Consider the following 16,143-nt stretch of genomic DNA (forward strand, 5'->3'; position numbering starts at 1 on the left):
CCATAAATTAAAATTACTTAAAATATAAAAGATTAGTAAAATAGTCATTTAGCGGAAGGAGAGACAATGGCCATAAAGGTATTATTAGGCTAATGTGTATGGTCACCACTAATTTACTAGAAAAATGATGTCGCCTATATGCCACGTCCTCTCTACTATATGTTCATTACCAAACCACTAGCATTTGAAAATGGTCACCTACAAATGTGCCATATCCTGAAATTCAAGTTGCTTCTTCACCTACAAATGGAATTAAACGCAATGTCATTGTTGACCGTTTGCAAAGTTGCTCATTCATTGGTTGTCTTCGTCCGTGAAGAGAGTCATGCCACAAAACACCTACGCCTAGGGCTGTAAACGAACCAAATGAACACGAACAGAGGCTTGTTCGTGTTCGTTTGTTTAACTTTAACTGAACAACAAACGAACATGAACAACTAAACGAACTAACTTTTTATGTTCGTGTTCGTTCGTTAATCAATTTATTGTGTTTGTGTTCGTTTATGTTCGTTCGTTTAGTTGATAAACGAACATAAATGAACACAAACGAACATAAACGAACACAAACAAACATAAACGAACACAAAGTCAAACAAACTTAAACAAACATATATGAACGAACACAAACAAACTTAAACGAACATAGATAAACAACCATGAACTTAAATGAAAACAAACACGTCTTCAATATTTCCATACAATAATAACATTCTACTTAGTTGTTCGCCAAAAACATAACACTACAATAAAGTTTTACTTGGTTGTTTGCCATTCCATACAAAAATAACCAAATAATACTTCAAAAAGACTAAAAAACCATTTCCCTTCTAGCCAATCCTTCAATCCAACACCCATCCTTTCAATTCAACATCTATTCTACTAACAAAAAAACATAAAACATATCAAAATTATTAAAGTTATATCAAAAAGTAAAAAAGTAATTAGCGTTAAAGTATAAACAATTTATTTACATTTACCATCAAGAACATCAATTATCATCTTCGTCCTCAAGGTAGTTCAATAGTTACAATATCCTCATTTTTCTATTACACACCAAAAAGTTATTAGCTCAATAAATCCACAATATTAAAAAATTAATAATAAGAAATATACCTTGTTTTTCTTTCTCTCTAACCCATAATAATGTCTATACCAATCAGCTCCACAAATAAGCATATCTACCATGTTTCTTCCTAAAGAACAACGATGTGGATCAATAACCCTCCCACCAGCACTAAAAGCAGACTCAGACGCCACAATAGTGACCGAAATTGCCAAGATATCGGCAGCCATTTTGGAAAGAATTCTAAACTTCAAATTGTTCTCTTTCCACCATGCCAATGCATCAAAATCTGCACCTGGTTCACCAATGTAAACTCTATCTTCCAAATAAGTATCAAGTTCTGATTTTGATGCAGTAAAACTATCGACACTTCTAATATGTTGATCATATTTAGTTGTCCCAGTTTTAAGACCTCTACCCAATCGTCTGGTTAACGAAGCAAAACTACTCTTGAGAGCGGCAACACCACTGTTTGTTCCACTACTTGATGAAGCAACAACCGATGCTTTATGGGCATCAACATACTCTTCGAATAATAGATACAAAGTATCCTGAACTATTTGCATTTGTCGAGGAGCCTCATTGTCAGAATATATGGCCCTGAAAGAGAAGTCGATCAATTTCATTTTATACCTGGTACAAAAAGAGTAACAAATAAAATTAAAAAAAAACATCAAATAAAACCAAATAACTCAACTAAATTCATTTTATACCTTGGATCCAAAGCCGCACCAATTGAGATCAACAAATTACAATCACCCCAATATTTGTCCAATTTTGTCTTCATTTTAATGGCCATTGATTTCATATATTCACTTCCATCTAAAGCTACTGCATCCAAAGCTTTCTTTATTCCAAACAACTCGCTAAGAAATAAGTTGGATGTAGGATATTCAGAACCTATAAAAAATAAACTTACATATATGCATCAGATTGTTTTTTAGTCAAAATAAACATAGATGTATGATATAGGCATCAAATTAGTTTTTAATCTAAAAGTGATTATTAAACCAAAACATATAAAAATAAATAATACCTGAAATGATTTTTGTAGTTTCCTCAAAAAGTGCTAGAAAAAGCAAACATCTTCAACTTTCTTCCAATCTTCATCACTTGGCAAATTTTTATATGTGGACTCTCGATCGGCATAATTTACAAACACTTCTTTGAACTCCAAAGCATTAGACAACATAGCATATGTAGCATTCCATCGAGTAGAAACATCTTGAATCAAATGCTTCTTTGACATTGAAAGTTGTTTAGCTAGCTCACTAAAGATATGCAATCGACCAGGGGACGCATTCACATGTTTCACACTTTCACGAACATTGTGAATAATAGGTTCAATTTTTGCTAGACCATCTTGAACAAGCAAATTGAGTATATGCGCACAAAATCGTACATGGAACAACGTTCCCCCAAGAACAAGTTTTTCTTGAAGATTCAAGTTTTCCCTCAACTTCTTAGCCACTACATCATTAGTTCTAGCATTATCCACCGTTAACGTAGCAACCTTTGTTTCAATATTCCACTCTTTTAGACACTTAAAGAGAGAATCATATATACATACTCCGGAATAAGGTGGAGGCACATCAACAAAACTCAAGATATTTTTATGAAGCTTAAAATCAGAATCTACAAAATGACATGTCACTACCATGTAATGAATATTTTGACCTAATGTCCACATATCAGTAGTGATGCTCACTCGGTTGACATTATTCAACAACTTTTGAACACTTTTTTTTTTGCAATTCCATAACTATAAATACAATCTTCTCTAATTGATGCACACGATATCTTGTTAAATGCGGGATTAGCTTCTTTCATTACCACATTAAACAAATCATACTCAACAAAGTTAAAAGGCAACTCGTGGATCATAAGCATATGAGAAATAACCTCTCTCATCCTAGAATTATCAAATTTCCAAGTTCTAACCATTGACGAAGCATCCGACTTTCCTGGAAACATCTTTAAATTTAACTGACCTTGTACTTCTCGTTTTCCTTTTAAAATCGGGCAATCTTTCGCAACATGCCTAAGCAATGGTATGGTTGTTCCTTCTTTTAGTTTCTTTATTTTTTCTTTACAGTGGATACATTCACACATTTCTGTTCTGTCCTCCAACTTAATATCACGAAAATGTTCCCAAACTTCTGAAGTCTTTTTCCGTTTTCTTTTAGTAAATGGAATTTGTTCTTCATTCTTAGCTGCATTTGCTTGTTCTATACCACCAGCAAGGTCATCCATTGTTGCAGCTATATCGATATCTCCATCATCAGCTGTAATAACAATAACATCAGGACAAGGAGTGTCTTCCATCACTGGAGTGTTTGTACTTGATTCAAATTCTGTCGATTCGAATGGCGAGTGTGAGTCTAAATATCAAGGTTCTAAAAAGCTCGCCATGGCTCCGCCATGGCACGCCACGGCTCCAAGGCTTGCACTTGCCGCCAAGCTTTGCTAAAACGCGGCCTTAACTCATATATGTATATAAAAATGAATAATAGTTTAAAATACATATAAAAATATTAATTATATAAAAGATTGCCGCCTTAAGTCACGCCTTACAAACGTCATGACTCGTCAAGGCTCGGAAAAGTTTGAGGCTTGACATTGCCGACAAGTCACGCCTTACGTTATTTAGAACCTTGCTAAATATTGATTATCATCAAAAAGAGGCGGTCGATTACAAGAAACATCGGACATCTACCATGCATAATAATCAAATCTTATCATGGAAGTGTTAAAAAATAACCAACATAATTATAGAGCTTAAAAAGCTTCGGTAGATGTTTACCTGCTGATGAAACCGCCTATGTCTGAGTCGAAGTCGAAAACAGAGTACGAGACGATGGTCTATGATAGATGCTCACAAGAAGTCCAAAAGCGGCGTGACCTGAAGTCTGATGGTCTCGTGACGAAGTTCTATCGTTTGAGGTGTAGACGGCTTGAAAACAAATCTGATCGTCTCGTCTGAGGCGGAGACGGCGTGTGAGGAAGCAAACCCTAACGAATTTGACGAAGACAAAAGAGCGTAATGAATATTTTGAATATTTTGACATGATTCTTTTAATCAAAATTAGCATGTTACTTTTAAACACTTGTAACCAATGGTCCCTAAACTTAGACACTTTTACAAAAAAAAAATCATTTTTTTTAAACTTACCACTAATTCACTAGAGTACTTTATTGCATGTACAAAGATCTACGTAATCAATATTTGATATTATATATATATATATATATATATATATATATATATATATATATATATATATATATATATATATATATATATATATATATATATATATATATATATATATAGGGTAAAGTGAATATACCTAACAACCTTATATAAGCTTAGGTACCTAACTTCATAATACTACATCGGTTTGTATCATATTTACATTGTAATTGTCTAAGGTTCTTAAACTTCAACCCCATAACTTGATTACTTCAAAAATCTTTGGACTTTCACCAATATCTTTCTTTTACATCACTTCTTTCTATCGAATACCACCTGATGGGCTTCATATCATACCGCTACAAAAGGAAGGATGTAGGAGATATATAATGATGAATTTCCAAACTTTTTTGAAGTAAATCAAGTTTAGGGATGAAGTTTAAGAACCTTGGATGATTGCAATGAAAATTTAATGCAAAATGACGTAGTTTGATGAGGTTAGGTACCTAAGCTTATATAAGGTTGTTAGGTATATTCACTTTACCCATATATATATATATATATATATATATATATATATATATATATATATATATATAATCGAATAATCATGAATAGACAAACGAAAATAAACAAACGAACGTAAACAAACATAAATAAACGAAAACGTTCGTGTTCGTTCGTTTAACTAAACGAACCAGATATCTTGTTCATGTTCGTTCGTTTATTAAATAAACGAACATAAACGAACTTCCCGCCGAACGGTTCACGAACTGTTCACCGAACGTTCAGTTCGTTTACAGCCCTACCTACGCCCCTTTGGGACGTTGTTCACGCATAGCTTGGCCAGCCATATCGGATTTCATGCGTAGACAAGCCTCACATACCGGATAATCTTAGTATATTTGTTGCGTAGGGACCTATTAACGTGACTATGATTGTTTATTTAATCCAATTTATGTTTGTGTAAAAACATTTATTATTATTTTTTTGTGTCAAAACGAAAATTTTTAAAAATGTTTGGATTAGTTTAACTAATATCAAAAGATAAGTTGTTTTTTAGTATAAGATAATTTTTGTTTATATATGTAAAATGACTAGTAATGATATGATATGTGTATATAGACATATATTTAGTGGTAAATAAATAAGTCAAAAATAATTTTAGATAAATTAGAGTTTATTATCAAAAACTTATTATTCAAATAAATAAGCATTTTTTTTTTATTTTAAAAACCAAACCACAATAATATCATTAAAATTCAACATTTTTGTCATTAAAATCCCATGAAAGAATACAATTTAGTACCAATCTCCAATAAAACAATAAGAGAATAACAGCAAATCACAAGTTACAATCTTTAACGACATAATGATCAAACATCAAACAAGTAGGGCTTATCTTTCAACTAAAAACCAACAAACCCCACTTTTAGTTTTAAAAAGATTATATACAAAAAAACTTAACCTCCCATCTCTTCACCCAATCCGATGCACCAAAATTTATCGGTTTTTACAAGGGTTCGAGCGAATAGTCTCACTAGAAAAATCCTCCCTTTGCATTTTGCAAAGAAATCGAACTACCATCTAAAACCTATGCAAGAAGTAATTTGTTAATAGATGGATTCATCTCTTCAAGAACCAAATCTTCCTCATTTGACTTTTGTGGCAAATGATATGAAATTTGACCAATTGAACATAAAGTCAACAGCTCAGATTCCTCTAATCCTTTGGCTGGACCAAGATTTAGATCACACGCATCATTCTTATGCTTTGACACCGCATCTTTGAATTTCTTGATCTGTAGGCATAAAATCAAGATTCATCCCATCAACCAATTATTCTTATAAAGTAAACATTTTTTATAATACTATTTTATATCTCGCAAAATAGACAAGATGAAATTAATTATCCATTTGGATTGAAATGGACAATTATATCGGGTCAAAAACAGGTCCGGTCAAAAGTGTTACATTATCCGACCCATTTCTTTCTTTGACCAATTCTATAAACTTTAATTCGTTTAATAATCAATAAAACATAACCAGAATCGACTTACAGTTGCAATGGTGCAGCTAAAGCTACAAAGCTTGCCTTGGGAACCTTTGTAGAATCTGAAAAAAGGCAAAACATGAATATGAAGAGAATGACACATGGGTTTAAGTTCTTCATAGTTCACTTGGAGGAAAACTGTATTAGGGTTTGACTCAGCCAGTTGACAGATCTGATTATAAACAAAAAAAAAAAGTTAATTAAATTAAAATTTAACAAATAATTAAGAGGGATTTCAGATGTTCATACCTTGGGGTGTAAAGATTTACAACCACCACAACCAGGTGAATAAAACTCCACAATGACCAATCTATCCCCTGAATTTGATAGTGTATCCACCAATTCTTGGGCTGAATTAATCTCAATCATGTTGGGTTTAAGCGTCTTTTCCCACCATCTCATGGATTTGCTCACACAAATTGATGCATGTGCCTGTAATCATGAAAAAATGAAATCAAACTTGGTATTAAGGGGTCGTAACCCCATTAATGAAAACTTAAAAAGGCTTCATAAATTTGAACATACATGAATAGGGGTTTTCGCATGCCAAGAACTTGAAGTTAGACCCTTCTGATCTGAGAAAAGTTGGGATCTTTTGGTCAAGAAATCTGTGGCGTGAACGGAAGGAGTAAGGGGTCTATTTGATTTGATTAGGGTTTCGTTAAACGAAGTAGGATAACCAGGAAAAGTAATGGGGTTCAATGAAGAAGCCATTGGAGAGATGTTGTTGAGCTTAAAAAATACACTAAGATTCCACACCCAAAAAACCAGAGAGCCTTAGAGAGAGAACCCTTGTTTGTTCATATATTTGAAGCAAGTCAAAGACCAAAAATGGGGTTTTAGAGAATCCAGACAAGAATACTCCAAAGAACAGTGCTTGATGATATTGATGTGGGAAACGCAAACTCAAGAAAACCCATATAAAGATTTGTTCTATAATCTATCTTATGATGATGAGAGAGAAATGTGGATATTGAAGCTTTGGAGAGAGAAGGAAAAGGGATGGATTGGTGGGATAAAGACATAAAGTGTTTTTTTTTTCTTTTAATTTAAACGAATTTTATTTATCCTTTCACAAAATACGAAAGACTATCGGGTTCGATTTAAAAAAAATGCATTTTTTTTCAATAAAATGGTAAATAGAAGTTTTAGAGTAGTCCTTTTAATCATTCTCTCCTTTTTCTCGACTTCGTCTTCTCCACACATCTCCAAATCACAAGAAAATCCATTACATAATCAATTTCTTGCGAGAGAGAGAAAAAGTCGGGTCTCAAATTTATTATTATTAAAATTTTAAATTAAATAGAAAAAATATATTAGAATGACATTTTAGTCTTTTTAATTTTTCAAATGATCAAAACCACAATTACACATGTTCAAAATAACCATCAATTCAATTCAAAAGTTTAATGGTTTTGATATTTTTCATGAAAAATACAAAATTGAAAGAATGATCCTTATTGTATGTCAAAACTAGCAAGTTTGGATTCGTAAGGGTGGTCTAAAAGTTTCAATTTGTTGCAAGTTTGGTTCATTTTGTTTTGATTCTTTATAAAATGACGATTTTGTCTTTAGTATTTTCTTTTTTCAGTTTTTTATTACAAATATCTAAAAAAAAAAGAGAAAAGAAAATACTCTCTCTCTCTCTCTCTGGAACATCAATGAACAAAAAATCAAAACCCTTTGAACCCATCAACAAAATCATTAATCTCTACTGTAGATCTTAGGTTTGCTCTTGCTTGATTGCCCTACCATTATCGAAGCAGTCGTCGGTAAAGCTCTATAAACACCCCTAAAGTAGCACCTTCACCGCTATCAGAGTTCTTTAGAGGTGGAGGTAACGGTGACACAGAGATCGAAGCTACAATTTGCAGAGGCAGCGACAAAGACGAGTTTGTACTCTAGACCCCAACACGAATCGAACAGGCATCTCTCTTTCTTTGTCGGAAAAACGAAGACCTTGAGGTAGATCGACGACAAGGGTTTCAGATCGACGTTGGTTCTTTGTATCTCCAGATCCCAACACAAATCGAACCACCACAACAACGTGTACTGCTTGATGAATCTAGGGTTTTTTAAACCTGAGACGAGATCTAGCAGGGGGTTGAAGGTGGCAGCAGCTAGGGTTTAGACTTGTTCCCCTCGTCGTCGTTCCCAGATTACATCTATTCGCCTAAGAAGGTGACAAGAAGATGGTGTTGGTGGTGGTCAAAGATTAACGGAGAAGGATAGAAATGAAGGTGGTAGCGGCTAGGGTTTGTCGAGGAAGATGGCGGCGAGATAGATCTGAACTCCGACGAAAGGTTTCTACACCATCCTTCGTCTCTCTAATCTTGTTTTCCAGGTCGTGGTCGTGGTGGCGTTCTAATTCTTCGTCATCTTCGCCAAATCATTGGTTTTGTTCGAGTTTGTATGTGTGATTAATCTCTCTATCTCTCTATGTGTGTGTGAGTGTGTTATCTTGAATCTGTTGAAAAATTGATGGATGTTTGTGTTGATTTGTGTGTGTTCATTAGATTTCATGTGTGTGTGTTCATCTGATTTCGTGTGTGTATGTGTGTGTTCATCTGAACTGATTTAGGTGGAGATAGAGGTGGCAGACTGCGGTAGTAGATGACGGTGGTCGAACGGTGGTGGTAACGGAAGATGTTCTTGAGGAAGAAGAAAAAGATGGGTAATAAGATGTGTCTAAGATGGATAACATGAGAGAGAGAGAGAGAGAAAAAAAAAGAGAGAGAAAGTATTTTCCTTTTTCTTTTCTTTTTTAGATTTTTGTAATAAAAAAACTGAAAAAAGAAAATATCAAGGGCAAAATCATCATTTTTAAAAAAATCAAAACAAAATGGACCAAACTCGTAAAAAAAAATGAAACTTTTGGACCACCCTTGCGAGTCCAAACTTGTTTCGACCAAACTAGCTAGTTTTGACATACGAGAGGGACCATTCTTGCAATTTTGTCCATGAAAAACTACATACCACATAAATCATTTTTGCACTTTTGTCTAAAAAATAAATTGTTATCGGCTAAATTGCATAAATCTTCTCACTAGTATGGAGCAACATTCTAGTTTCATTTTTGTTATTTATTTATTTATTATGTTATGTATTATTTATTTATTTTCTTTCAATAAACTTACATAATATTTAATCAATAAACTACCTGAACCTATATCACATGAAAAATCTACAACATCAACCCACAGGTCGGGTGAGTTATATCATACTATGTTTTCATGTCATCATACTCTACTTCTATTCTTTCTTTATTATCATACTATAACATTATGTTATCTTCTTCTCATACTCCACTCTTTTGTTCTCCTTTTTCCGTAATCTTCATACTCTATTTTTGTCTCATCTAATCTCTTGCTCTATCTAATTTCATGTCTTATCGTATCTTCTCGTACTTATCTAGTACTCTATATCAAACTCTTATCCTACTCATCTTATCTCATCTCTTTACACTTCTCATACTCTTTTATCTTATCTCTTTACTCTTCTCATCCTCCTCTCTCATCTCATTTTTTCTCACAGGCTACCTCTTTATTCTCATATTCTCATGCTTTGCCATTATTATCAAATTTAGACCTAACCGGACTATATATATATATATATATATATATATATATATATATATATATATATATATATATATATATATATATATATATATATATGGGAACAACATAACTCTATCTTATCAGAATAATATCATTTGACTTAATCCACACACTTTAATCCATTGCAGATCTTTTAGAAACATCTCTTTTCTTGCATCCTATGTGGATTGCAATGATTCCTTACGAATCCTCTACACTTAATCCCTCACAGGTTATATATCAAGTGAAACATCCCTAAATTATGACCCATAAATTTCGTTTTGAAAACATTATAAAAACTTTAATCATCCATAATCAATAAGAAAACCAAGTGTCATGTATCTCAAAATCTCATATCAAATACTGTATCAAAAACAAATGAGGAAATATATCAGAGTCTCAATAAATCACAGGCTGAAAGCTGTAGTGTGTGTCATGCGATCATCCTGAGCCCTTTCCTTTGCTAGTAGTACCTGAAACCAAAACTAAAAACTATAAGCACGAAGCTTAGTGAGCTCCCCAAACTACCACATACCATACAATAACACATATAACATATACTGGGCCTTGCCCACTACATCGGGCCCCGCCCGACATCGGACCGAAGTCCGGCATAACTTGGGCCCTGCCCAGTATCGGACCGAAGTCCGGAATAACTTGGGCGCCGCCCACTGTATCGGGACTAGCCCGACATCGGACCAAAGTCCGGTATAAACTGAACACAACATAAATATAAACATATAACATAATCATATATACTGTACCGGGCTTGCCCGACATCAGACCGAAGTCCGGAACATATAACACATAACATAACAAGCATGAATCACAAAGACATCAAACATACATAACTACTTCTCAGAACCACCCCGACATCGGACCAAAGTCCAGAATCATATAAACTGCATCAGGCTAACCCCGACATGCTACTACTACATAAACGGGTCGGCATTGGTGCCTTAGACCCGTTCCTACTGGAGGAAAACTCACCTCACACTGCTGAAGTCCTGATGACAAAACCCTAGTTGCTGGATGACAGATTCCCGAATCTGTCAACATCAAAATAGCACCCAATTAATAATTGGGTTCCCACACATAACCATATGTACATACTTGGGATAAATACTGTTTTACCCCTAACTTGGCTTGATTTAAGCCAAAGGCCCAATCCAAAGGCCCAAAAGTCCAGTTATGGCTCAAAGCCCAACATATGACCCAATTTTCTGAATTGGGCCCAAACCTCTACATGGTCTTCCCTTAAGGCCCAACCATTTAGTCCAGTCCGATGTAGAGGCGAGCTAGGGTTTACAAAACTCAGAGAAAATAAACAATAAAAGCGATGACTTCTAAGACTGCATGCATGCAGCTTATATACTAAACGCTGGTACAAAAACATGCACGGTTGGACAGACCCAATACCGGCAATCAAAACTGGGCTAAGGACCGAGCCCATGACGCAATCTATTAATCTCTACAAACCATCACGACCCAAAATTTGGCCCATCTATAGCCCAATTTTCCAAATTGGGCCCAAACCCTCATATGGGCTTTACCCTAAAGCCCGTCTAAATATTTTAGTTCATATGATTATTCTTGGATGGTCCATTATTATCCCAATCACCAAGGCCCAATAGGAAGGCCCTACTCAAAGTCCAAGTGAAATTAGGGTTTCTCATAAAATGACAATTAGGGTTAAGTGTTTCTCACTCAACCGATTAAGGACTTAATCCATTAAGTCCTTTACTCTACTAGATAAGTGATATGGAATAATTTGGACTTAATACACAATCCAATCCTAATGGCCCAAAGGTGGGTCCCAATAAGTCCAAGGCCCAAATACTCACAATTAGAGTTTTTCTAAAACCTAATTAGGTTTTCCACCCAAACATGGGCCAATATGCCCAAAATAAATCTTTAATCCCATTAAGGTTTTGCTAGGTCCATTAGGGTTTTGCTAGTGGGGCACCACCCATTACCACCTCGGGTAGTGGTGGTCAATGGCGGCTCACGACGGCGGGCACCACCTTACGGTGGTGGTTATGGTTCTTTTCATTACTCTTTTGCTAATTAAAATTACAAGCTTTTAATCCACAAATAAACACACCCACTAACTACTCTAACACACACACAACCACTCTAGTGGGGGTCGACGGTGGTACGTGGTGGTGGTGGTTGTTCTCAATTTTCCGGCTAGACAAAACACGCACACATATACTTCAGATTGCATACTACACTCCAACCACCCACCTGGTGGCTCACGGCGGCGACAGTGAAGGTTTTGGCGATGACAACCACCATCGCGGTGGTTTATTTTGGATTTCGATCAAGCAAACCCAAGGAAAAACGACTTCAACTAGAATCAGCGCACACATTGCACCATTACGCACACCCACAGCCACCCCTGATGGCGGTAGAAGGGGTTTGGACGTCGACAGCCACCATGGTGGCCCTCTTTCTCTCCGGCCAACATCACACGACAACCACTAAAACATGGACACATACATGAGCTGGAATTGAAATGAACGATAATGAAACTATGGAAACGGTGACGCCGACAACACGATCTGAGGCGCACAACAGAATAACGGGGATGATGAGGGTGGTCGCGACCCTGTCTGGCGAACGACAGCAGCAACATGTCACGTTCTTCTACTTTGCCCACTGCCCTAACGACCAAGGCAACCTTCATCTTCAACCATCTTGGCGTTGCTCGGAACTCGTCTGGTTAGAATACAAAAGGGGCTCGGGTGGCTTGAGACTTCAATAATGGCTATGAAGCAGCGGCGACGACCGGATGGAGCGCTGTAGGTGGCGGCCGGTGGTTAGGGGTTATAAGGTGGTGGCTAGATAAAATTTAGGGTTAGGGTTTCTTGATGCTATATATATTCAAACGGGGAAAAGAAGGCACAATTTGAAGTCTCGTGTTTCCTTCTAAACCTAACTCATTTTTATACACTTTGGTCCCTCCTCCATAAAGAGTTTCCATTATAAGTCTAGAAATTACCCTTTTAACCTCTGCCTTCAATATTCTTTACAAACTGAGTCAGAAATTTACCATTTAACCCTTGCTTCCCATAATCTATCCATATTAAGTCCCAATACTTACCAACCACCCCCTGTTTTCTAAAAATCTTTAAAAATTAAATCCCAAAACTACACTTTAGCCCTCGAAACTCTAAATCATGCCATTCAACTCCCCAAAACCAACACCCTGATAAATATTATGGATTTTTGGGATACTATTCATCCATTAATTTTATTTATTTATTTATTTAATAAACGGGGTGTTACAACTCTCCCCCACTTAAATTAGATTTCGTCCTCGAAATCATTCCTTACCATTCCTTACACAGGGTGTACACTCTAGTAAAATGGTCACCATCCTGGGCACATCCTAGCTTCCCCAGGGTAGCCGTGACCAATCTTCGCAAATCCCTAAAATCCGCAGGTTAACGAATTTCTCACGATATGATCACATCTACTCAGTCCTAATTCTGCTGTCTCGAGATGGTCTGATTCCCTGACCGACCACTCATACGGAATCATTATCGATGAACCCCGTTGTGGTTGACTTAACATTACTCAGCAATCTGTTACACTTACCATACATGAGATACTCAAATACCATTACTACTGGAGACTCAAAACTGTCTAAAATACTGATCTGCTTGAAACACTGAACTGCCTGAAACACTGAATTGCCTGAAACACTAAACTGCCTGAAACAACATGCTGCTACATGGCTGCTTTCCAAAATCTATCGAGACCTTCCTGGTCTCAATTCATTCGTCAGTCACTTGAAATACTGGGTTCCAACCTTACTGTGGAACCAAAGGGCTCCCACATAGTCACCTCACACGACTTTCATACGAAATCCTTGTCTGGAACTAGTTGCCACTAGTTATCATGCCACTGCGGTTCTAACAACCTCCTGATCCAACCGATCGGGCCCATGCATCGAATCTTGACGTCACCAAATCCAAGACTAAAAGTGATTGCTACCTAACCAATGGTAGCCTTATACCATAAGCAATTTCATACAATCCATTACTTCCATGATCCCATAGTCATAGTGACGCTCCTACAGTTTTATCACCGGCTCAAACAGATCCATCTGGGTAATTCCGAAATCCGATTCATGGATATCCATATCCTCACCGCTGCACCCAAACTGGTGGGTACCACTGTTCCTTCCGCGTCTTAACAATGCTCTCATGCTATCTACCAACCAAGTGAATGCTACGGTTACACCTGTAGTCTTACAACACTCTATCACTATCTGACTACTAGTGAATGCTACGACTACACCCGCAGACTTACCACACTCTATCACTATCTGACTGCTAGTGAATGCTACGACTACACCTGCAGACTTACAACACTCTATCACTATCTGACTGTTAGTGAATGCTATGGCTACACCCGCAGACTTACAACACTCTATCACTATCTGACTGATAGTGAATGCTATGGCTACAACTGTAGACTTACAACACTCTCATTCCGGTTGAACCCGCACTCAACCTAACACTCAACTGAACTTCAGTCCTAACTAGAGCTCTAACCAGGTTTCCAAAACCTGCTATCTGATGCCAAGAAAAGCATGAACCAAACGTTGAAATGTTTTCTAAACTTCCAACTCACCCAATCCTCCACCTAGACGGCCACTCGACCGCCTTTCCCCATGACTAGGGATGCAAAACTCATCTTAGTTTCACACCTATTTCTGCTCATGGACACCTGGTCAATTCTCCCCCACTTAGCTTCAACTAACATTCCACAACACATAATACTGAAAGGATTCTCAATCCTTCTTACCACCTATGAACAATCTTCTAGAAACCACGCTTACCATTGCTAGTATTTCAACACCAGCTACTCCAAAAGATCACACAACTTCTAGGAATCCACTGTATACTTTCCAAATCCACAATTAGGGAAAATGACCCTTCGCTACCCACTAATGATTCTTGGTATGCAATTGGCATATAACATCTCTTGGGGATATAATTCAAACACAGACAACGGATAAACCTGAATTACACTTACTCAAACCCTTGGAACTAAAGGCTCTACTGTGTAGTTTCCTGCACGTGCTATACAGAATCTGACCCTACGGTCTCTCAAAAGTTGTTCCGAAATCCTGGGTCTCTTCCCGAGACCCTATCCCGTTATCGGGCTCTAGAAATCATATCACTCAGTGTCTTGCACCCCGAGATACTCATGATCTTCCTGCTATCATTCTGCAGTAAGTCATGATACCTTACCTTCTTTGTTTCCTCATCTGTTGCATACTTGCAACACTTTCCATAATAATTATGCTCCCACTAGCATCATAATTATTATCTTACTAGCATAACACTTATGCTCCCACTAGCTTTGACGTACCCATAAATCAGCTGGACTTCTAGAAATCAATACTTATTGACTTACTTACAAAAGTTCAGATTTCTGATATGAGATGCTTCGATAAGACTTTATCTAGGCATCTCAAAATCATACACCTTTCCTTAGATAGCTCACATGTGTGTCTAAACAATTTTAGAACTTACAACAATAAGCCTCAAATGTTTAGACCTTTTCCCATTTCTCACAATTCAAACTATGAAGAAGGATGTCGTAATCATAATCGAATGTGAGAATGCAAATAACATAATTGCTATCTATTTAAAATCTACTTAGTGAAAGAGTTTCCTCGTAATCATTTTCATGAACTGGATAGATACCTTATAACACTTAGATTTTATGGTCTATGTGTTCCTATCCATGTGAATTTGTCATAACCATAATCACAAGACATGGTTAGCGACAAATCCAAACCCATGTGGACTGAACCTGTTCAATCTTAATTTCTTGCAACTTGGCAGAACAAGGGCCTACCATTGCTTCCAAGTTGTTTATGTAAACAATTAAGAACTCATAGAACTCATATACATAGTAAACTTTAACTAGAATGGGCACCGAAACAAGAATATGTCAACACAATAGGTTACAACCTCAAGTCATATGCTAGTGATTAACAATAGGTTTATTCTTGATTAGTTCTTTAAACTTGTCAAGATATTTAAGACTCCCACTGACCTCTTGACATATAAGATTCTCTCGTCAACAACCATTCCTTGACAAACAAATATTCAAGAGTCAGTGCAGATTCTAATCAAGACTAACACTTCACACAATTGGCCTTAGTTGTTCTTTGTTTTATCCAAAACAACACAATTTACCAATTTCAATTG

At 36.4% G+C, this 16,143-nt stretch overlaps 2 protein-coding genes across 2 annotated transcripts; both read right to left on the minus strand.

Moving 5' to 3' along the window:
• Positions 1-223: 223 nt before the first annotated feature.
• On the minus strand, positions 224-3,388 carry LOC111909718 (zinc finger BED domain-containing protein RICESLEEPER 2-like). Its single transcript, XM_023905501.1, has 6 exons — positions 2,836-3,388; positions 2,177-2,698; positions 1,777-1,963; positions 1,114-1,696; positions 1,029-1,043; positions 224-412 (listed from the first exon to the last, which is right to left on the minus strand). Exons 1-6 carry the CDS (start codon positions 3,386-3,388, stop codon positions 224-226), a joined length of 2,049 nt encoding a protein of 682 aa, XP_023761269.1.
• Positions 3,389-5,508: 2,120 nt separating this feature from the next.
• Positions 5,509-7,325, minus strand: LOC111909727 (thioredoxin-like 1-1, chloroplastic). Its single transcript, XM_023905508.3, has 4 exons — positions 6,834-7,325; positions 6,558-6,740; positions 6,316-6,480; positions 5,509-6,057 (listed from the first exon to the last, which is right to left on the minus strand). The coding sequence occupies exons 1-4, from the start codon at positions 7,020-7,022 to the stop codon at positions 5,851-5,853; spliced, it is 744 nt and encodes a 247-aa protein (XP_023761276.1). The 5' UTR covers positions 7,023-7,325; the 3' UTR covers positions 5,509-5,850.
• Positions 7,326-16,143: the final 8,818 nt, after the last annotated feature.

The sequence above is a fragment of the Lactuca sativa genome, chromosome 5 (assembly GCF_002870075.4).
Source record: "Lactuca sativa cultivar Salinas chromosome 5, Lsat_Salinas_v11, whole genome shotgun sequence".
Lineage (NCBI taxonomy): Eukaryota > Viridiplantae > Streptophyta > Magnoliopsida > Asterales > Asteraceae > Lactuca > Lactuca sativa.